At 46.4% G+C, this 23,959-nt stretch overlaps 1 protein-coding gene across 7 annotated transcripts in view; it reads left to right on the forward strand.

The window, feature by feature from the left end:
* TSHB (thyroid stimulating hormone subunit beta) overlaps window positions 1-23,959 on the forward strand; it is a 160,754-nt gene that overhangs the window by 126,286 nt on the left and 10,509 nt on the right. For all 7 annotated transcript variants that reach the window (XM_068269659.1, XM_068269662.1, XM_068269661.1 and 4 more), the window contains one exon: window positions 22,595-22,757. In XM_068269659.1, the coding sequence (XP_068125760.1) occupies window positions 22,595-22,757 (163 nt within the window). The remainder of the gene's footprint in view (window positions 1-22,594; window positions 22,758-23,959) is intronic.

Below are 23,959 nucleotides of genomic sequence, written 5' to 3' on the forward strand. Positions count from 1 at the left end.
ATTAATGCACTGGCGAATTGATAAGGGGGGGGGGGGTGTCAGAGGGCAATCTGAGCGTGTGGGCGGGTGATTGGGTGCCCGCAAGGGACAGATTAGGGTCTGATCTGATAGGTAAAAGTGACAGGTGGTGATAGGGGGTGATTGATGGGTGATTGATGGGTAATTAGTGGGTGTTTAGAGAAGATAACAGATGTAAACGATACATTTGGGAGGTAATCTGACGGCGGGTTTGCGGGCGATCTAATGGTGTGGGTGGGTGATCAGATTGCCCGCAAGGGGCAGGTTAGGGGCTGATTGATGGGTGGCAGTGACAGGGGGTGATTGATGGGTGATAGGTGATTGGCAGGTGATTGACAAGTGATCAGTGGGTTATTACAGGGAAGAACAGATGTAATTAATGCACTGGCGAATTAATAAGGGGGGGTCTGAGGGCAATCTGAGCGTGTAGGCAGGTGATTGGGTGCCCGCAAGGGGCAGATTAGGGTCTGATCTGATAGGTAACAGTGACAGGTGGTGATAGGGGGTGATTGATGGGTGATTGATGGGTAATTAGTGGGTGTTTAGAGGAGAGAATAGATGTAAACAATGGATTTGGGAGGTGATCTGATGTCGGATCTGTGGGCGATCTATTGGTGTGGGGGGGTGATCAGATTGCCCGCAAGGGGCAGGTTAGGGGCTGATTGATGGGTGGCAGTGACAGGGGGTGATTGACGGGTGATTGACGGGTGATTGACGGGTGATTGACAGGTGATTGACAGGTGATCAGGGGGATAGATGCATACAGTAAACAGGGGGGGGGGGTCTGGGGAGAATCTGAGGGGTGGGGGGTGATCAGGAGGGGGCAGGGAGCAGGGGGGGGATAAAAAAAAAATAGCGTTGACAGATAGTGACAGGGAGTGATTGATGGGTGATTAGGGGGGTGATTGGGTGCAAACAGGGGTCTGGGGGGTGGGCAGGGGGGGGTCTGATGGGTGCTGTGGGCGATCTGGGGCAGGGGAGGGAGAAATCAGTGTGCTTGGGTGCAGACTAGGGTGGCTGCAGCCTGCCCTGGTGGTCCCTCGGACACTGGGACCACCAGGGCAGGAGGCAGCCTGTATAATACACTTTGTAAACATTACAAAGTGTATTATACACTTTGTATGCGGCGATCGCGGGGTTAACATCCCGCCGGCGCTTCCGTATAGCCGGCGGGATGTTGCGGCGAGCGAGCGGTGACAGGCGCCGGCGGAGGATCGCGTCACGGATGACGCGATCGCTCCGCCCATGCCCTTAAATGGACCGCCGCCTCTGTGGGTGAGGCCGTCCTGCAGGGCTCCACTTCCCCGCCGCCCCTGTGTAGTGGGCGGTCGGGAAGTGGTTAAGGTGTTGGGGAGGTTGTGGGCCCTGTGGCGCTTCTTAGTCTAATAGCAATCAGTGTGTGAATGCTGGGGTGGCAGGGATGGAGGGGCACACTTTTGTGTCTCAGCCTTGGGTGCTGGAGGACCTTGTCCCAGCTCTGGGATGCCCTTCAGTGCTTGGAAAGCATCCAAGCCCTCTTTAATGCAGATACACTAAAGCTCTGGATTGCAAGTAACTTGGTTTAACCTGCCTGGCGTTCTGATTCCCGCGGCCCTGTGGCCAGGGGAACGTTTTTTGCAAAAAAAAATTTAAATGTATCATGTAGCTAACCTAGCGCTAGCTGCATGATTCCCCCCTCCCTGCGGCGTCCCTCCTACCTGTCCGATCACCGCCGTCACAATCACCCGCCCGGAAATCCCGTTCTGAACGGGATTTCCAGGAGAGCTTCCCCCGTCGCCATGGTGACGACCGTCGTGACGTCATGGACGTCATGACGTCACAGTGAGTCCCGATCCACCCTCAGCGCTGCCTGGCACTGATTGGCCAGGCAGCGCACGGGGTCTGGGGAGGGGGGGAGGCTGCATCGCGGCGGGTAGCGGCGGTGGGCAATCAGGCGCAACACGCAGCAAGCAAAGTGCTTGCTGCGTGTTTTAAAAAAACAATTATTCAAATCGGCCAAGCAGGGCCTGAGCGGCGACCTCTGGCATCTCTGGACGAGCCTAGCTCGTCCAGAACGCCAGGGAGGTTGAAGAGTCATTAACACTTTCCCCCTCTACTTACGTGGGGCTTCCTCCAACCCCTTGAAGCTGACATGTCCCCCGCCACACCTCTGCTCTCAGCTGCTGGGCCAGGGTCCCTACCGGTGCAGAGATCGACCTCAAGGTCAGTGTCTCGATCTCAAGGTCATCTACTGCGCCTGTGCGAGTGCCGCTGTCAGTTAAATCCACATTGTCCAGGACTGTACTGCGCAGGCGCAGTACTACTGTGCCTACGCAGTATAGTCCGAACAACGTGGACTTGATTGACAGCGGCGCTCGCACAGGTGCACAGGTGCAATAGAGAACAGCCTGGTGAGACACCCGGGGACCCTGGGCCGACGGCTGAGAGCGGAGCTGCGGCTTGGGACATGTCAGCTACAAGTGACTGGATGAAGCCGCAGGTAAGTAGAGGTGTAAAGTGATTATTTGCTTAATGACTCTTTTAAGAGCACTGAGCAAGACAAGCAAAAATTTTTGTGAAATTTTGATTTGATAAGTAAGCAACCTCTTGATGTACAAGCAAAGAACATTCACACGCATCACATCATCATAACTGAGCCAACGGTTCTTCTACCTGATGCTGCAGGATTGTACTTAATAGTACTTAACCACTTGGCCGCCCGGGTACAGTATATCTACGCTCCTTTGGACTTCAGTTCCCCGCCCGGAGCGTAGATATACGCACCCCCCGCCGCTACCGCCGCTGTCCGCCAGGGGAGGACTGGCCAGGGGGGAAGGGGGGAGATTTCCCCCCAGGCTGCCTCTCATTTAATGATTTAGGCCTGGTGTTGGCCTGCTGCATTCAGGTTATTGTATAAGGCAATATGAACCATTAGGTTCGCTGAGGGAAATAAAAGCCCAATTAGCAATTAGAGGGCGGGTAAGTAAATATACACAACATGATGCAGAGCAGAGGCTTGCCTGGAGGGTTTGTGGGAAAAAAACTCTGTCTGCTCTCTTACCATCATAGCTCCCAACTTTCCCTCTTTTGAAGGGACAGTCACCTCTTTGGATATACAGTAAGTGTGTGTGGGGGGACCATTTGGGCTGAGGCTGCCATGAACATGAGCCTCTAGTTTGTGTGTCCCCCCCCAGGCCAAAAGGTCCCAGTCCTCCCCTGCTGTCCGCGCTCCCACTCGCACGTGCGCGCACTCCCACGATCGTGCACGCCGCCGCCGGCTCGCCCGGAGATTAATGAACGGGAAAATCCATTCCCGTTCGTTGATCACTGCCCCCGCAATGATCGGCATGCTTCTATGAGAAGCAGCGCGACCATTGTGAAAAAACTCCGTTTCCCAGCCTCCCTTCCTGCAAGCGTCCTTCCGACGCTTGTAGGACGCCTGAAAAAAAAATGTAAAAAAAAGTAATACTACACCCAAAAACATTTTTCACATACACATACATTGTTTTCACTATTAATTTTAACTCATTAACTCCCACACTCCCCAATTGTTACCAATATTATTTTTTTTGTAATATTAAAATAAATTTAAAAAAATTACAATAAAAAAAAACTTAAATAGTTACCTTAGGGACTGAAATCTTTAACCACTTTGTCCTCCTTGACGTATAAAAACGTCAAGGAGGACAGGCGCGCTCCCGCGCGCTCCCGCGGCCGATCGCGCGCGTGCACGCGCACTCCCGGCCGCGGAGTCGGTAGCCACGGAATCAATTTATCGGGCTATGGAGCCCGATCATTGATTCCTCTCCCCCGCTGAAAAAGCGACAGCTTCTCTCGGAAGCTTCGCTCTTTCTGAAGCTGTGTCTCTCTAAGCGTACATTGTACGCTTAGAGTGACGTCATGTAAAAAAAATCGAGATTGCCATCTTGTGGCCAAAAAGTAAAACTACAAGAAAATCCTCAAAAACATTACAATACACCAATATTTCCCCAAATTAAACACTTTTATATCCCACCCTCCCAAAAATGCCCACATAAAATGTTTAATAAAAAAAAACAAAAAAAAACATTACTATAAAAAAAAAAAAAACATAAATATTTACCTAAGGGTCTAAACTTTTTAAATATCTATGTAAAGATGAAATATTTCTCTCTATTTTTTTTTATAAGCTTGTAAATAGTGATGTATGCAAAATGGAAAAAATGCTCTTTTATTTCCAAATAAAATATTGTCGCGATACATTGTGATAGGGACATAATTTAAATGGTGAAATAACCGTGACAAATGGGCAATAACAATACGTGGGTTTTAATTATGGAGGCATGTATTATTTTAAAACTATAATGGCCGAAAACTGACAAATAATGAATTTTTTCATTTTTTTTCTTATTCTTCCTGTTAAAATGCATTTACAGTAAAGTGGCTCTTAGCAAAATGTACCCCCCAAAGAAAGCCAAATTGGTGGCGGAAAAAACAAGATATAGATCAGTTCATTGTGATAAGTAGTGATAAAGTTATAGGCTAATGAATGGGAGGTGAACATTGCTCGGATGCATAAGCTGAAAACGACTGAGATGTTAAGTGGTTAAATATTTATATCAAGAGGGTATAACACTGTTACTTTATAAATTATGGGCTTGTAATTAGGGATAGACGCAAAACTGAAAAAAATGCACCTTTATTTGCAAATAAAATATTGGCGCCAAACATTGTGGTAGGGACATAATTTAAACGGTGTAATAACTGGGACAAATGGGCATATAAGTTACATGGATTTTAATTATAGTAGCATGCATTATTTAAAAACTATAATGGGAGGGGCGGAGCCGGCTATGGAGGAGTGAGGTCATGTAGCTGCTAAACTCCCGTTCCTGTGTGCCTTATCCCGCTCTTTATCAAGCTAATAGTGGACTAAAATCATCCCCAGGGGTATGAGGAGAGCTGGGAAGCAATCTGCTTCGGATCGATGCCAGAAACCCTCGACACAGAGGCCGATAACACGGTATTTTCAAACGCTGAGTAACAGCACAGCTACTCCTAAGATGGCGGATCCAATAGACCAGACTGATCAGGCCGCAACATCGACCTCCATGAGGTCAGGCCCGTCCGCACTCTGTAACCTAGAGGACATTTGGCATTACCTCCGCAGCCTGCCGACTAAGCAAGACCTAGACGAACAGACAGAGAGGATTGTGGCCTCCACCAGAACCGAGATTGCAGCAATACACACGGACATAACAGGTCTGTCTGAGAGGGTCTCCACAGCAGAGACGGACATAGTCGCGCTACGAGCTGAAGTAGCATCTCTGCGTGCAGCAGGTGAAAAACAACTGACCAGCTCACAGACCTTCCGTTGGCAGCTCGAGGACCTCCAGAATAGGGGACGACGGAATAATATCAGAATCCGTGGGGTCCCGGAATCGGTACAGGCAGAGGAGATTATCCCCACGCTATGCAAAATCTTCAATGGGGTGTGAAATAGACCTGATGATCAGAGGATCAAATTTGATTGTGCGCATAGAGCCCTACGGGCTGTGCCTTCGGATCAAGATCCACCGAGAGACATAATTTGCTGCCTATAGAGAGAAAGAGGAGATAATGATGGCTGCCCGCAGCAGAGAGAATCTGGAATGGCAGAGCTCACCTATATCCCTCTTCCAGGACTTAGCGCCTTCTACCCTGGCTCAGCGGTGGGTGCTTCGCCCACTCTTAAAAGCGTTACAGCAAGCCGGAGCTTCTTACCATTAGGGATTCCCCTTCCAGCTGGTGGCCCGAAAGGGCTCGGATTCGGTCATCTTGCGCCATCCACGTGATCTCCCTAGCTTCTTCGCATCCATTTCTATCCCGCAAGTTGATCTGCCTGAATGGGTTCCGGATTCATTTGATCCTACTCGTCCGCCAAAGAACCACAGGCAGAAGCGACTATAGAGTAAGTACTGTTTGGGGTTTGTCCCCAGATGCTCTCCTGGCGCTCTCATGGAGCAAACATGTGCTTGGAACTCAGACCCCCTTTACCCTATCCCACTATGCACCCACTACGGGAGAGAAGATGGACTAAGCCAGCTCATCATATTTCATCTCCCCATTCCGAACTGACTATAACTTTTCCCCGCCCGACCCTTGGAGGATAATGTGGTGCCCCTACCTTGATCCCCTTTATCTCACATGTATCATGCAGGCCCTCTTCTGCTAGACTCTGGCTAAAAGGAATTGTTTTCTACCTGGCTTACAGTGTCCTTGCTCGGAGACGTGGAGGCGGTGGGGCTCGGTGTCGCCGGTCTGCTACCCCCCCTCTCCCCCCGGATGTAATGATGGTTCTCCATGCCCCCCCTCCCAGCGTACATTCTCTCTACCCAGGACCCTTACTACTCATACTTCTAAGTACTGTGCTTTTAGTTTTTGCTAGCGTATTATACTGACATTAACTTGATTCAGCTCCCATCTGCAATGCATTTGTAAAGATGCTAATACTGCCTTATTGCTTTAATCTACTCGTGGGGGAGAGCTTTATGGCCTGGGGAGTGCGGGTATAGGTTCCTAGCCTCCTGGGGGGGGGGGGGACGCGGAGCATTTCTATTTTGAAAATGATGCAAGTGACACCATATTCACGGCCCTCTGCCTACAGATACGGATGAAAGGGGTACTTTAGCTGTTTAGCGGTTTTTGGGGATCTTCTCTCTGAGGGAAGTGGGTTGGAACCATGAGTACCTACTACATGTTTTGGGCTGTTTTCTGGTGGGGTGGGGACTGGGGGGGAATAGGTCATGATGTCATATTCATAGGAATTATAGTCTCATGTATTAAGGGTTATAGACTGTTCTCAAATATTGCACTTGTTCCTTTTTTTTTTCTTTTTTTTAAGGTTATCTGGAAATTCGATTTTGTGATATGTTGTGTTGGCACACGGGGTAACGGGAGCGAAGACCCCACTACCAACCATGGTGTGGACTCTTTTACCCCAGGGCGATTTGCCACCCCTTTTCCGGGAACCTATTGGTTTCTCGGAAAGTGAGGACTTCTATGTCCTTGCACAGGCCTTTCTAGGGCCTAGTGACAAGAAGGTATGGGAAAACATACCTTCTACGCAATTATTGTGGTTTGTTACACATTATCTAAAGATGTTCTGTCTCTTTCTACTCTCTCTTTTTTCTCTACCTGCTTACTCTCTTTATGCTAGGTTAAATTGGCTGGGATTGTGGTTTTGATGGTCCGGCGGGTGCCTGGGGCGTTGGTCATATGATCAATCAGTCAGTTAAGGTGCTCTCCTTAAAAGTCAGGGGCTTAAACATTCCGGAAAAGAGGTCTGCTGTGTTAAATTTGGTCCACAGGGAAAGAGCTAATTTTGTCTGCCTGCAGGAAACACACTTTAAGGGCCCCTCCCCCCCTAAGCTATATAGCAGATATTATAAAACAGCCTTCTTTAGTGCCCCTCAGGATTCAAAAACTAAGGGTACTGCGATTCTTATTACCAAAGACAGTCCCTTCACATTTATTGAGGAATTTGGAGACAAGCTGGGCCGTTTTAATCTGATAAAGGGCATTCTTTACAATCAAAAGGTCACGATTGGTTCTTTATATGCTCCCAACACTCAGCAGGTGACCTTTCTCCAAAACTTCCTCTCTAAACTGAGTTCTTTTGCAGAAGGCAGCATCATTCTTGGAGGCGATTTGAATCTGACACTTGAGCCTGCCCTGGACTCGTCCTCCCAGAGATCTCCTATGTCCAAAAAACTCCTATGCAAATGTAAGACCCTTTTGCATGACACCCAGCTAGTTGATGTGTGGAGACTTCATAATCCCTTGCAGAAGGATTATACCTTCTTTTCTTTTCCGCACAACTCGTACACCAGAATCAATTACATCTTCGTGTCCCACAATCTATTGTCAGTGTCGGCCTCTCCAGGCATTGGCAACATGACACTTTCAGACCACGCTCCGATGTGGGTCGAATTGTCATTGGAAAACAATAGAACCAGGCCGCCCACATGGCGGATTAATAACTCCCTGTTACAAAATGAGCAATTTTTACAAAAGCTCAAAAGCGAAGTTGAGGAATTTTTCCAGCTGAATGTGCATGAGGACATGTCCCCTATGGTAATATGGGAAACACATAAATGTTTTGTCCGGGGTTTACTGATACGTGAGGGTGCCCGGCGTAAAAGAGAAAGGGAAAAAGACATACAAGACTCTCTAACACACATTAAAGAACTTGAGTCACAACACAAGGGGGACCTGTCCTCATCTACTTTATCTGAGCTATCAAAAGAGAGAGATCGCCTTAGATCCTTAAGCCGCATCTACACGAGTAGATGCGGCTGCGATGCTCCTTATCAATCGAGCCGCTGATGCGGCTCAATTGATAAGATCCGACAGGACGGATCTCCGCACTGCCGATTCCCTGCTCGCTCCCCGCGAGGGGACAATGGCAGGGAATCGAGCGAAAGATAAGCGGCGCCGGCGGGGACGAGCGGGGAATCGAATGCGGCACACGCGCGGCGAGCAGGCACGCGGAAGAGGCGATCCGGCGGCTAATCGAGCCGCCGGATCGCAGCCTCATCTACCCATGTAGATGAGGCTTAACTCTTCCATAAGGCAAAATATGCAGCAGAAAGATGCCGCAGGTCATATTATGAATGGGGTAATAAATGTGGATCATTGCTAACTAGGGCTTTGAAGTCTCAACAATCTTCCAACTTCATCTCCTGTATTAAAGACAAATCCTCTACTCTGCATTATGAGTATAATGACATCTCAAGAATATTTAAGGATTATTATTCAGGCCTGTATAATCTCCCTCCACCTTTGGCTAATCTCCAAATAGCTAGCAAATGCGGTAGAATTGAATCCTATTTAAAAAACTCTCAGATGCCTCGCCTGTCTGCCACAGAAGCTAACGATCTCGAGGAGCCTTTCTCGGAGGACGAGCTGGGGATTGCTCTCTCTCAGATGCCCACGGGAAAGGAACCAGGCCCAGATGGGTATTCGGTAGACTACTATAAAAAGCTCCGGCAAATCGGCAATTAATCTCCCCTCACCTGTTAAGGCCTCTTGCACACTGCACGCGATTCCGATTCAGATTCCGCTTTTTGATCAGTTTTTACATCCGATTCCGATTCCGATTTGCAGTGTGCAGGGAGCAAACTGCAAATCAGAATCTGAATCGGATGTAAAAACTGATTAAAAAGCGGAATCTGAATCGGAATCGCGTGCAGTGTGCAAGAGGCCTTAGGGCCTTTAATACAATCACAAATCTATCTTTAGAGCAAAACTGGTTCTCCGGGAGTATGGAAATGTAACGATTGGTGTCAGCACGCAGAGAGAATCTGATTATTGGCGATCTGTAGTATCACCAAGAATGCAGCTATATACCCGATTATTGATGATCTGCAGTATCACCGATAATCCGATATATTGCTAACCTCTGGACACCAGCAAAGAACACAATAAAGACAGTAATATATCACGGAAGTGTGGAAATATCCACCACACGGCAATTCCTCAGAGGTGTGGTTACCTCTGTATGGGAACCCCGTGAGTGAGATCCTCTAACCAGGCAGAGTGAGGAATCTCGACCCCTAGCAGTAATTGTCCGCTTGGGGCAGGCGTCTCGGAGAGGCAAGCCTCAGGGATAACCCTCCAGTGGGAGACGTTCCACTGAAGGGAGAAAGGTCAGACAGGCAAGGGTTCAGCAACAGAGATGACGGCAGCCGTACAGGAACGGAAGGCAGAAGAGTAATCGGGAATCAGGCAGAGGTCGGCAACAAGAATCAGATAGGCAAAGGTACAATAACGTAGAGCGAGAGAGTAGTCAAGGATAGCCGAAGTCAAAACACAGATACAATATCAAAATACAATCCTAACTAAGGTGTGAAATCCTTAGTACCAACACCAGGGCACTGAGCTAGGTCTGAGCGCTAACACAACAGTGCATTCACGACAGCAGACAAGGAGCAACTGCCAGACAGCTCCTTTTATGCTGGGGAACGCTCTATCAGCGTCCCTCAGCCGCCCAGCCAATCCCCAGCACTGCTGGAGTCAGCTGACCAGCCCCCCTTTGGGAACGATAAAGTTCCTGTCTCCTCGCGCACGCGCGCGTTACCCGGAGACACTGAGCCGGCAAGAGGGCGGGGAACCTTCTGGGCAGCAACCCCATTGCCCCCACCGGCAGCAGAGCGGAATCCCCCTGGGATGCGGAGTCCGCCGGCGGCTCCGTCATCCTTACAGTACCTCCCCCCCCCTTGAGGAGTGGCCTCCGGACACTTTCCACCAGGTTTCTCAGGATGCAACCAATGAAACCTCTTTCTTAATTTCTCGGCATGCATGCGATCTTTCGGTACCCAAGATCTATCCTCCACCCCATACCCCTTCCAATGGACCAGATACTGTACCGAATTCTACACCAGACGAGAATCCAAAAACCTTTCAACTTCATATTTTGTCTGGCCCTCTACTACCACTGGGGGGGGGGGGGGGGGGGGGAGAGGAATCCACATACACTGCCGGTTTCAGTAGAGAGACGTGGAACGATCTCCCACATCTCATGCTGTTTGGGAGATCAATAACGTAAGAGACATCATTGATCCTCCTGACCACCGGATAAGGCCCTATGAACCTGGGACCCAATTTGGTGGACGGTTGTCTGAGTGCCAAATGTCTTGTTGACACCCACACCTTGTCTCCTAGAGCAAAGTGCCACTCAGCAGACTGTCTCTTATCGGCCTGTTTCTTTTGTCTCTGAAAGGCTAGGCCTAAATTTCTCCCTCAAAGCCCTCTGCCAGTCCTCTAGGGCAGGGAAGGAAGAAGAACACACAGGCAATGGGGAAAATTTAGGGGATTTTCCTAACACAACCTGAAAAGGGGGCAACCCTGTTGATGAACTTTTCAGATTGTTGTGCGCAAACTCGGCAAAGGGCAAAAATTTAACCCATTCGGTTTGCGCGTCCACCACCTAGCATTTCAAGAACTGCTCCAGAGTCTGATTAACCCTTCGGTTTGTCCGTTGGACTGTGGGTTTTACCCCGATGAAAACGACAGGTTCATACCCAAAGTATGGCAAAAGGCCCTCCAAAACTTAGACACAAACTGGACCCCCCTTTCGGACACCACATCATCCGGGATACTATGTAAGCGGAAGATGTGCTGCACAAAGAGATCGGCCAGCTCCTGGGCCGAAGGGAATCCTTTAAGGGGAACAAAATGGGCCATTTTGCTGAACCTATCCACAATTACCCATATGACTGACATGCCTTCCGATCTGGGGAACTCACCAATGAAGTCCATGGACAGATGGGTCCATGGTTCACTGGGTGTTGGCAAGGATTGTAAAGTTCCCACTGGAGCAAGGCGAGAAGGCTTGCTCCTGGCACACACAACACATTCTCTGACAAACGCCTTACAATCCGAGGCCAAGGAGGGCCACCACACGCACCTAGTGAGCAAATCCAGAGTGCGAGTGAGCCCAGGGTGACCCGCATTCTTATGGGCATGGAACAGCTGCAGGATTTGCAATCGGAAGGGAAGTGGTACGAAGAGGACCCCTTCTGGTTTCCCTTCCGGGGTATCTAACTGGTAGGACGCTAGTGTAGCAGCCCAATCCTCCCATGTTTCTGTGGCAGCTAGCACTACCTTACTGGATATAATGCCCTCTGGAAGTGTAGACTGTGCCCTCTGGAAGTGTAGACTGAACTGTCTCGGGTTCCAAACACCTGGAGAGAGCATCCGCCTTAACATTTTTAGAACCTGGGGTGTTGGTGATGACAAATCTGAAGCGAGAGAAGAATAAAGACCAGCGGGCCTGTCGGGGAGTAAGCCTCTTGGCGCCCTCAATGTACTCCAAGTTCTTATGGTCGGTATATACCACAATAGTGTGTTCTGCCCCCTCATGCCAGTGACACCATTCTTGGAAGGCCAGTTTAATGGCGAGGAGTTCCCTGTTGCCTATATCGTAGTTTCTCTCCGCAGGAGAAAATCTATGTGAGAAATAGGCACAGGGATGGGTCTTGCCCTGCGGACCTGAACGTTGAGACAGGACCGCCCCCACCCCAATTTCTGAGGCATCCACCTCCACCATGAAGGGGGGGGGGGTGACATCAACATGTCTCAGAATAGGTGCAGAGCAAAACATCTTTTTCAGGGTATTGAAGGCTGACTGAGCTTCTGATGACCAATGGTATGGGTCAGCCCCCTTCTTGGTTAGACTAGTCAGAGGGGCTACTACCGAAGAGAATCTCTTGATAAATCTCTGGTAGTAGTTAGCGAAGCCCAGGAACCTTTGAAGTGCTTTCAAACCCACTGGTTGTGGCCACTCTAAGACAGCCGAAACCTTTTCTGGATCCATCACGAGACCTGAGGTCGAAATAATATAGCCCAGAAAAGGAATTTGAGTGACTTCAAAGACACACTTTTCTAGTTTTGCATAGAGTGAATTCATTCTCAACTTCCTTAAAACGTACTTGACATGCTTACGATGTTCTCCGAGGTTCGGAGAAAAGATCAATATGTCGTCAAGGTAGACCAAGACGAATTTCCCCAAAACCTCTCTGAATACCTCATTTATTAGTTCTTGGAAGACGGCTGGGGCGTTACACAACCCAAAGGGCATAACTAGGTACTCGTAATGCACGTCGGGTGTATTGAAGGCCGTCTTCCACTCATCACCATCCCTGATGCGCACCAGGTTGTATGCCCCACGTAAGTCTAATTTTGAGAAGATACTGGCATTGGTAATTTGGGCAAAGAGATTGTCTATTAAAGGCAATGGATAGCGATTCTTTATGGTAATCTTGTTGAGACCTCGGTAATCAATACAAGGTCTAAGACCACCGTCCTTCTTCTTTACGAAGAAAAACCCTGCCCCGGCTGGCGACCGGGAAGGGCGAATGAAACCTTTTGCCAGATTGTCTCTAATGTACTCCCGCATTGCCAATTTCTCCGGCCCTGACAGGTTATAAAGATGACCTCTAGGGGGCATACAACCGGAAATCAATGGGACAGTCGAAACTCCGGTGAGGTGGGAGTTTATCAGCAGACTTAGGGCAGAAGACGTCAGCGAACTCGGTGTATTGTATTGGTACCCCCGTAACATCTATCTTGGTGGCACACATAGCAATCTTCCCCAAACAATGATTGTGGCAAAAAGATGACCAACTGAGTAGCTGACCTGAGGCCCAGTCTATCTGCGGGGAGTGGAGTTGCAACCAGGGCATCCCAAGAATCACCGTGGAGGTTGCCATGTGTAAAACAAGGAACTGTAAACTCTATTGTGCAAGACAACATCGGGGTCTGGGAGAGAGGTTGTTTGCACTGTAGGGGAGAATCATCCACTGCTGTGACGACTATTTGTCGGTCTAAGGGTTGTAAGGGCACACCCAGCCCCTTCACAAACTCGTAATCTATAAAATTGGCCGCGGACCCAGAGTCCACGAAAGCTTCCGTACAAACAGTAAAATTCCCCCAGGAAATGGAACACGGGAGGAGTAACCGATTATTCTGACTTAGAGGTAAGCTCTGTGCGTCTAGGGTATTACCTCTAACTACACCTAGACGGCAGCGTTTCCCGATTTCCTGGGGCAATTTTGAGCAATATGACCCTGCTCTGCACAATATAGACAAAGATTTTCTGCCCTTCTGCGCTCTTTCTCGGCTCGAGTCAACCGAGAGTGTCCGATTTGCATCGGTTCGTCAGTAGGAGGGGCAGGCGATGAAGATGCATAAGAGAGAGCTCTTACTGCATTCCTGCCTCTCGATTAGCGCTGATTGCGCAATCTGCGATCTGCACGTATCGCCAGGGAAATGGCGTCATCGACGGACTTGGGTTCTGGGTGTCCTAACATCAATTCAGAGACTGCGTCTGATAGGCCTGAGAGGAAACAGTCTAATAAAGCGTAGGACCCCCACCTAGATGACACAGCCCACCTTCTGAATTCGGCCGCATAAACTTCCACCGAATCTCGACCCTGCTTGAGAGTTTTGAGCTTCCTCTCAGCAGTGATCGAAGCATCCGGATCATCATAAATTATTGCCATTGCTTTAAAGAACTCCTCAACTGACGTCAGTGCTGTATACTCGGGCAGAAGGCCATATGCCCAGGTTTGTGAGTCCCCGGACAATAAGGTCTTAATAAAGGTCACCCTTTGCTGCTCAGTACCTGACAAAGTTGGTCGTAGCTCAAAATAAGACAAAACTCGATTGCGAAAATTCTGAAAGTCGGATCTTTGCCCTGAAAATTTTTCGAGCACTGAAATACGGAGATCCGTGACCGAAGGGGATTGCACAGTCGCCACAGTCGTCTGCAAGGCCCTTACAGACCCAGCCAATTGGTTGATCTGAGTCTGTTGTGAATTAACCACCTCAATGAGGTTATTAAGTGAGGTGGTTAGAGTCTCGATCTGACTGCGTAGTGTTTCCATACTAGTGGTCTGCTGTTCTGTAACGATTGGTGTCAGCACGCAGAGAGAATCTGATTATTGGCGATCTGCAGTATCACCAAGAATGCAGATATATATACCCGATTATTGATGATCTGCAGTATCACCGATAATCCGATATATTGCTAACCTCTGGACACCAGCAAAGAACACAATAAAGACAGTAATATATCACGGAAGTGTGGAAATATCCACCACACGGCAATTCCTCAGAGGTGTGGTTACCTCTGAATGGGAACCCCGTGAGTGAGATCCTCTAACCAGGCAGAGTGAGGAATCTCGACCCCTAGCAGTAATTGTCTGCTTGGGGCAGGCGTCTCGGAGAGGCAAGCCTCAGGGATAACCCTCCAGTGGGAGACGCTCCACTGAAGGGAGAAAGGTCAGACAGGCAAGGGTTCAGCAACAGAGATGACGGCAGCCGTACAGGAACGGAAGGCAGAAGAGTAATCGGGAATCAGGCAGAGGTCGGCAACAAGAATCAGATAGGCAAAGGTACAATAACGTAGAGCGAGAGAGTAGTCAAGGATAGCCGAAGTCAAAACACAGTTACAATATCAAAATACAACTAACTAAGGTGTGAAATCCTTAGTATCAACACCAGGGCACTGAGCTAAGGTCTGAGCGCTAACACAACAGTGCATTCACGACAGCAGACAAGGAGCAACTGACAGACAGCTCCTTTTATGCTGGGGAACGCTCTAGCAGCGTCCCCCAGCCGCCCAGCCAATCCCCAGCACTGCTGGAGTCAGCTGACCAGCCTGGTCAGCTGACTCCCCTTCGGGAACGATAAAGTTCCTGTCTCCTCGCGCGCGTTACCCGGAGACACTGAGCCGGCGAGATGGCGGGGAACCTTCTGGGCAGCAAGCGTGCGGCGGAGTCCGTCGGACTTACGGACTCCGCCGCCTGCCCCATTGCCCCCGGCGGCAGCAGAGCGGAATCCCCCTGGGATGCGGAGTCCGCCGCCACGTGTGTTCCGGCGGCGGCTCCGTCATCCCTTACAGGAAGCCTTTCAAATATGTCAATCAATTACGATAAGAGTGACGCGCTTGGAGTCCTTCTCTCAGATACTCTCAAATCCTCCATCAAAGGTAATTTCCCATTTAGATGGCCCCCAAAGTACTTGAAATATTTAGGGGTACACATCACGCCAGATCTGATACTAATTACTTCATACCGGCTTTGGAAAGAATTAACCAAGATCTTCAAAACTGGAACAAATCACAGTTTTCTTGGTTTGGGAGGTCTAATATTATAAAAATGATTATTATGCCACATTTGCTTTATTTATTCCAAACCCTTCCTATTCCTATTCCCTCCACATTTTTCAAATCGGCGACCCAAACTTTCTCTAAATTTATCTGGAACGGCCGTAAGCCTAGACTGAAATACCGGATCCAAACGGCACCCAAAGAATTGGGGGGAATGGCTGTGCCTGATCCCTGATTATACTATGCAGCGGCAGTTTTAATTAGAATCTTAGACTGGCACAGGCATGTAAACTATAAAAGATGGGTGGGAATGGAAGAAGAAATAATGGGCGACCGCCTTAAACTTATCCCTTGGTCGAAGCAGTCTCCAAGAGCTCTAGAGCCAGAAAAGTCTCTCATAGCGCATACTCTCACCACCTTAGCTAAATATAGAAAACTACCTCTCCTATCCCCTTGGCCCACACCGCTCCTTCCCATTCTCGGTAATCCGTTTTTCCTGGCGGGTCTTCCCTCCAGAAGCTATCCTGCTTGGCGAGGAGGACCAGTTCTGAGAGCTCAACATCTCATAGAGGGTGGGGAATGGGTACAACTCCAAACATTAAGACAGACATTGGGCTCCCAGGGACTGGACGATTGGAGCTGGGCTCAGTTCAAACACTGTATTCTATCACAAGGTCCTAAAACGAGCTTTAATAGGCCCATCACCATCTTCGAAAGAACATGCCAGAGTGAGGGACATATACGGGGTACCATCTCTTTGATGTACTCTTTATTAAACGTCTCTACTTCCCCATCAGACCCATTTAGAAATAAGTGGGAACAAGATCTCGGGATTACATTTAGCGACAAACAGTGGGATAAGATATTGGTTTTTGCTCATAATTCATCTATTTCATCTTAAGTTCAGGAATTGGGATACAAAATTCTCACAAGATGGTATTTGACTGCCTCACGGTTGCACTCCATGTTCCCCAATACTACTAATTTATGCTGGAGTTGTGGACAATAAATAGGTACCTTGCTACATATTTTCTGGTCCTGTAACAAATTATCTCAGTTTTGGTCTGACATCAGAAGTGTTATGCATGAACTAACCGACTTCCTCCCACCTGATTCACCAGCTTTCTTCCTCTTACACCACAATACCTGGCCCATTAGAAAGTATAAAAAAAACCTCTTACTAGGCATCTCGTTAATGCAGCTAGATCCCTTGTGGCCAGGCACTGGAAGTCTACAGACCCTCCTACTGTTGGAGAATGGCTCAAATTGGTAGATCTGATACAACAGATGGAAGACCTCACGGCCACTTTACAGGATAGACGTGAGCAGTTCTGGAAGACCTGGTTTGGGTGGTTCAAGTTTCAAGAGACACAGCGTTATCGTACACTTTTAAATGATTGAATGTCTGACCACTATCAGTGCTTCTGACTAGACAGGCCTCGCACTAGTCTCCTGCCTCTGGCATAGCAGAGTGCCCTCTTCCCAACTTCTCCCTGGGTTCACCACCGGACGTCCTTTCACCCTAGCTGTATTCTTCTCTTTATCCTTCCTTCTCTTCTTTCTTTCTATCTATTCTGTCCTCCTTTCCTCTATCTTTTTGTTAGTCTCTAAAGGGTTATGACTAACTTGGGTGTCCAATTTAATGGCATGGAGCTCAACATCTCCCTTTTATTCTAAGAGGTCACTGATGTGGACTCCCGTATGTCAGGCTCATACTTTCTTTGCTACAACTGACTCCCTGGTGTATGATCCCTATGGGCCCAGGGTAGTCATATTGGTATCTAGCTTCACCTGCCAGGCATGTGGGATCTACTGGACATTTACCTCGACACCTTGTCATCTCCTTAATAATACGTAATACACCCTCCTAGTCTCAGAGGTAATTATACTCACCTACGTGTAAACACATACAGGATCTTCTCAAAAAAATAGCATATTGTGATAAAGTTCATTATTTTCTGTAATGTACTGATAAACATTAGACTTTCATATATTTTATATTCAAATACACACAACTGAAGTAGTTCAAGCCTTTTATTGTTTTAATATTGATGATTTTGGCATACAGTTCATGAAAACCCAAATTTCCTATCTTAAAAAATTAGCATATTTCATCCGACCAATAAAAGAAAAGTGTTTTTAAAACAAAAAAAGTCAACCTTCAAATAATCATATTCAGTTATGCACTCAATACTTGGTCAGGAATCCTTTTGCAGAAATGACTGCTTCAATGCGGCGTGGCATGGAGGCAATCAGCCTGTGGCACTGCTCAGGTGTTATGGAGGCCCAGGATGCTTTGATAACGGCCTTAAGCTCATCCAGAGTGTTGGGTCTTGCGTCTCTCAACTTTCTCTTCACAATATCCCACAGATTCTCTATGGGGTTCAGGTCAGGAGAGTTGGCAGGCCAATTGAGCACAGTAATACCATGGTCAGTAAACCATTTACCAGTTGTTGTGGCACTGTGAGCAGGTGCCAGGTTGCGCTGAAAAATGAAATCTTCATCTCCATAAAGCTTTTCAGCAGATGGAAGCATGAAGTGCTCCAAAATCTCCTGATAGCTAGCTGCATTGACCCTTCCCTTGATAAAACACAGTGGACCATCACTGACTGTGGGTACTTGACACTGGACTTAAGGCATTTTAGCATTTCCCTCTCCCCAATCTTCCTCCAGACTCTGGCACCTTGATTTACGAATGACATGCAAAAGTTGCTTTCATCCCAAAAAAAAGTACTTTGGACCACTGAGCAACAGTCCAGTGCTGCTTCTCTGTAGCCTCAGGCGCTTCTGCCGCTGTTTCTGGTTCAAAAGTGGGTTCATGCTTTAATCTGCTGAAAAGCTTTATGGAGATGAAGATTTCATTTTTCAGCACAACCTGGCACCTGCTCACAGTGCCAAAACCACTGGTAAATGGTTTACTGACCATGGTATTACTGTGCTCAATTGGCCTGCCAACTCTCCTGACCGGAACCCCATAGAGAGTCTGTGGGATATTGTGAAGAGAAAGTTGAGAGACGCAAGACCCAACACTCTGGATGAGCTTAAGGCCGCTATCGAAGCATCCTGGGCCTCCATAACACCTGAGCAGTGCCACAGGCTGATTGCCTCCATGCCACGCCGCATTGAAGCAGTCATTTCTGCAAAAGGATTCCCGACCAAGTATTGAGTGCATAACTGAATATAATTATTTGAAGGTTGACTTTTTTTGTTTTAAAAACACTTTTCTTTTATTGGTCGGATGAAATATGCTAATTTTTTGAGATAGGAAATTTGGGTTTTTATGAGCTGTATGCCAAAATCATCAATATTAAAACAATAAAAGGCTTAAACTACTTCAGTTGTGTGTATTTGAATCTAAAATATATGAAAGTCTAATGTTTATCAGTACATTACAAAAAATAATGAACTTTATCACAATACGCTAATTTTTTGAGAAGATCCTGTAGAGGTGCGCTGGTTGACACCTCTTCTACCATATCTTTACATATCGGCTACTTTGCAACTGTATTATGCATTACATGTCATGTAAAGATGCTTTCTTTTTCTTAAAGGGAACCAGAGAGGATTCAATATACATACCTGGGGCTTCCTCCAGCCCCATACGCACGGATCGCTCCCACGCCGCCGTCCTCCGCTGCCTGGATCCGCCGCCACCGGGTCCCGTCATTGCCGCGAGTCGGCAAGTCGGCCGGCGGACGCGGCCAATTCTCCGCATTACAGGGTGCTCTCTCTCCATACAGATACGCATGTGGCTGCTTACTGCGCTGCCGCATGCGTACATGTATGGAGGGAGCCCCTGTGATGCGGACAATTGGCCGCGTCCGCCGGAAGTGACGGGCCCGGTACCGGCGGATCCAGGAAGCTGAGGACGGCGGCGTGGGAGCGATTCAGGCTTATGGAGCTGGAAGAAGCCCCAGGTATGTATAAAATCATTTTCTTTTTTCAACCCCCCGTTCCTCTCTGGTTCCCTTTAAGAGCTGTTCTTACCTTTGATAATTGTTTATACTGTTGTTTTTATTCTCTTTTTGAAAATAAATGAATCTTTAAAAAAAAATCTATAAAAACTATAATGGCGGAAAACTGAAAAATAATGTTTTTTTTTTTTACAAATGTTTTCCTATTTTCCCTTTAAAACACATTTAGAATAAAATAATTATTGGCATAGTGTCCCACCTAAAGAAAGCCTAATTGGTGGCGAAAAAAACAAGATATAGTTAATTTTATTGTGATAAGTAATGATAAAGTTATAGGCGAATGAATGTAAGGAGCGCTGAAAGGAGAAAATTGCTCGGATGCTGAAGGGGTAAAACCCCTCAGTTGTGAAGTGGTTAAATGGACTCAGAGCTAGATTAAACAAAATGTTTTATACATAACCGGGGCTTCCTTCAGCCCCATACTCACAGATCGCTCCCACGCCGTCATCCTCAGTCTTCCCGCAGCTCTGATACTGGGTCCCCACACTTACGTCAGTCGGGCTAGTCTACGCAGGAGAAGTGCACCCTCTATGTATCTCTGGAGGCTGCTGGAGAGATAAGCAAACCGCACACTTCACCTACGTCAGACTGGCTCCGACTCACGGAAGTGCGGGGACCCGGTATCAGAGCTGCAGGAAGACTGAGGATGACGGCGTGGGAGCGATTCATGCGTATGGGGCTGGAAAAAGCCCCAGGTATGTATAAAACACTTTGTTTAATCCAGCTCTGGTACACTTTAAAGAGAACCTAAGGTGGGGTGTTCCTAATGCCAGAGTGGGCATTTTTCAGGAGTGCCTCTTCTGCAAGGGACGCCCCTTCCCCTTGAGATGGTCAGCAAGCAGTTTGTCTATTTTGGGGGGTGACAGTGCAGTGCAAGGGGGCTGGGATCGGCGCATAGGGGACACCGAGGCATGTCAAGAAGCAGAGAACTTGCATCTGTGTCCCATCTACCCCCCCCCCCCCCCCCCGCCACACTTTAATCTGAGTGTAGGGACTGTACAATGTTACATTTCCATGAAATCCTCAAAGTAGGCAAAAGCAACTGTCATTGGATAACTAGTTAGAAACCAAAAAAAAGTTTGAGGTGAGCCAACAGATAGCAATGATTTTGTTAGTTATAGTGAAAGTCTTTTTTTACATTTTTTTTTTACATTTATACAGTACAGTGCTTAGTATTAACTATTTTTCTATGAATGTTTTTGGATCTTACAACGAATCATCTGAGTTTCCATTAATCCTTAGGGAGAAATTTGCTTTGAATTACAAGCATGTCTCCAGAACGAATTATGCTCATAAACCAAGGTTTCGCTGTATAGAGTTTGCCATAACTACCTCTTGAGGCAAGCTATTACAGATTTTAACCACTCTTACCGTGAAGGACCCCTTTCCATACCTAGAGCAGTATTTATAAGCCCAGAATTTTTCTGCTTTTAAAGCTTTATAGCTCATTTCAACTTTTTTGGGAGCGCCTGAGGTGCAGAAGAAGTTTGCGCACCCCATTTTATTGACAATTGAGGGAAATTTGTCCACCCACAGGGGTGGTTTGCACCCGGTGGGTTTGTGGTAGGGGGTGGACGGTTAAGGTAAGCCATTAGTGTGGGGGCCAGTTAGTGTTAGGCATCAGCGGGGGAGATCAGTTAGGGTTAGAAATCTTTGGGGGGGGGGGGATTGGATAGGCACCAGTGGGGGGATCAGTTAAAGTGAAGCAACACTGGGAAGGAAGGGGAGGAGGGATTATGGTTAGGTGCCGGTAAAGGGAGGGCTTGTGTGAGAATTAATACTGTACAATAGTAGAATATCGGTAATTTTACCGATATTCTACTAGTGGCTATTTCCTGTGCCCAATTTCTGTGGTGCCTATTTTGCATGCATACCATTTTGATAGCATTCAAATTAGTTAATCTCTTGGGGACTTACATTCCAATTAGCACCAAATCAGCATTTTCAAACCTCTCCCTACTTATCCTATCTTAAGTAGAGATAAATACCAGTTTAACCTGGGTCCCAGGTAAGCGAGGAGGTAAAGTATTTAGGAGGTGATCATACCTGATCCAACATTGTATCTCCAATCAATGTTTGACAATGAGTATAAAGATATATGTTTACCAATAATGGATTGCACAAAGTGTTTAATTAGTTATCTGAACACCTCCGTAGGTGGGTCACCTTTATTTTCTGTTAGGGATTGATATTTTTTTTCTCCATTATCAGTACAGTACATAATTGTGAAACAGTGGTAAGACTAGCATCCCCCACCATCTAAACCGAACAGGATTTTTCAATCCTGGGGAAACTTCTGTATTCCCCAGGAAGAAAACTAAAGGTTTATGTGCAGAAATGAGGCCTCCAGAATACTGTACTGTACTGGATTCTATTCCAGATGCAGGTTGGATATATGCTTCCTGGTAACAGGATTAACCCAGACATGGTTATTAGCAAAAATCAAGTATTTGTTAACTGCCTGCCACAGAGGTTCAAAACAAAGATTCATCTACTTCATATAAAAGAAGGTAACAGAGCAACTTGACATTTAATTTCAATAAGAAATACTCAGTATTAAAATGATTGTTATTTATTTCTACTTTTAAAAAAAATGTTATACATTGGTTTAAATATTTTTAAAATATTCCAGCACTGTTGTTTGAAACTGAAAGAGTGTATTTAGTACCTTACCCCAGGAGCACTCACAAGCCACTGTGTCGCTTTTTTCAGCGGTAGACAGTAAATGAAGTAAATAAAGGTTAGGGTGTATCTCAAACTTATTGTATTGCAAGGTTGTGAACCATTTTATGAAATAGGCATTACAACCAATGGAAGAGTATGGGCTATAATGTACAACTGCAATGTGATGCCTGACAGCAATACTGCAGTGAACAATATTGTGGGGAAAGGTTCTTTGAATGCTTTGGCTTTAATTTACCCAACTGTTGTATTGTCTTTATTTGTTTAGCTGATATTCATTTCAACTACACTTTTGTTTTGTCCATAGGATGACATCCCTTCTCATGGTATCCTTTCTGCTTTGCATTATCTATGGACATACTGTCTCACTGTGTATGCTGACTGAATATACCATGTATGTGGAGAAAGAAGAATGTGCATATTGCATTGCTGTCAACACCACAATGTGCTCTGGATACTGCAAAACTGCGGTATGATGCCTTTCCTTGTTTGTCCTGTTAGACAATATTATTTTATTTATAACCACTTATTGGGCAGGGTACAGTATATCTACGCCCCTTGAGACTGCGTCTTAGCTCTGAGGGCGTAGCTATATGCACCTAACACGTTCTCATAGCTGCCTGTTAGTACACTAATCCATAAATGGGAACACATGTTCCTATTCACTGATCAAAATGTCTGTGATCAATGATCACGGTACATAAAAATTAAATACACCCCCCATTAATTAACCCCTTACCCACCCCCAATGCAAAAATAAAACACTTGTTAAAAAAAAGTGACATTTAAAAAAATACATAAATATTTAGTAAATATGTATATCATGAGGGTTTATTACTATCATTTTGCAAATAGGGGCTTGTAATTAGTGTTATACTGTAAAGAAACCAAACTGAAAAATACACAATATTGTAGCCACTGGGATAAATGGGCAAATACAATGTGTGGGTTTTATCCATAGTAGCACATTTTATTTTAAAGCTATAATGGCTGAAAACTGCGAAATAATGATTTTTTTTCCTTATTATTCATGTTGAAATACTTTTAGAATAAAATAATTCTTAGCAAAAAGTACCACCCAAAAAAACCCTAATTAGGCGAAGAAAAACAAGGTATTTAATATTCATTCACAGTTACTGTACATCATTGCCCTTGCATCCAATATTACATTTTCTATGAAGAGGAATGAATTTCTATAATGAATAAGATTTAACTGCAGAAAGCACAATATTCTGTTCTTTGATTGTTGATGTGCTTTCTTACAGTATATAAAAATAGAGCCCCTGACAGTGATTGTAGGATTTTAACCCACAACCTCTTGCATAACAGACAGACAAGACTTCATTTTACTATATATGCTACATTTATAAATAGCATGTAGCCCTTTGAATCACCATCCAACCGATGTATGGTGACTCAGCTTAAAACTAAATGTCATCTCTGAACCTGGGTTGAAGTCACAGTATAGTATAGTGGAATTTTCTGTCTGATGTTAATTCAGCTCCTACATTCACAAACATAAGTTAGCTGATTATTTGTATTGATTATTTGGAGTACACATACATATATTAGCATAAACTCAGCAATAACTAAGTGGCATGTGGGAGCAGAAAGAGGTGAAACTGAAACAACAGTGGGAGAGATAAGTGGGTGGACACGTCCAACACAGTGG

Source organism: Hyperolius riggenbachi, chromosome 2 (genome assembly GCF_040937935.1).
Source record: "Hyperolius riggenbachi isolate aHypRig1 chromosome 2, aHypRig1.pri, whole genome shotgun sequence".
Taxonomy (NCBI): domain Eukaryota; kingdom Metazoa; phylum Chordata; class Amphibia; order Anura; family Hyperoliidae; genus Hyperolius; species Hyperolius riggenbachi.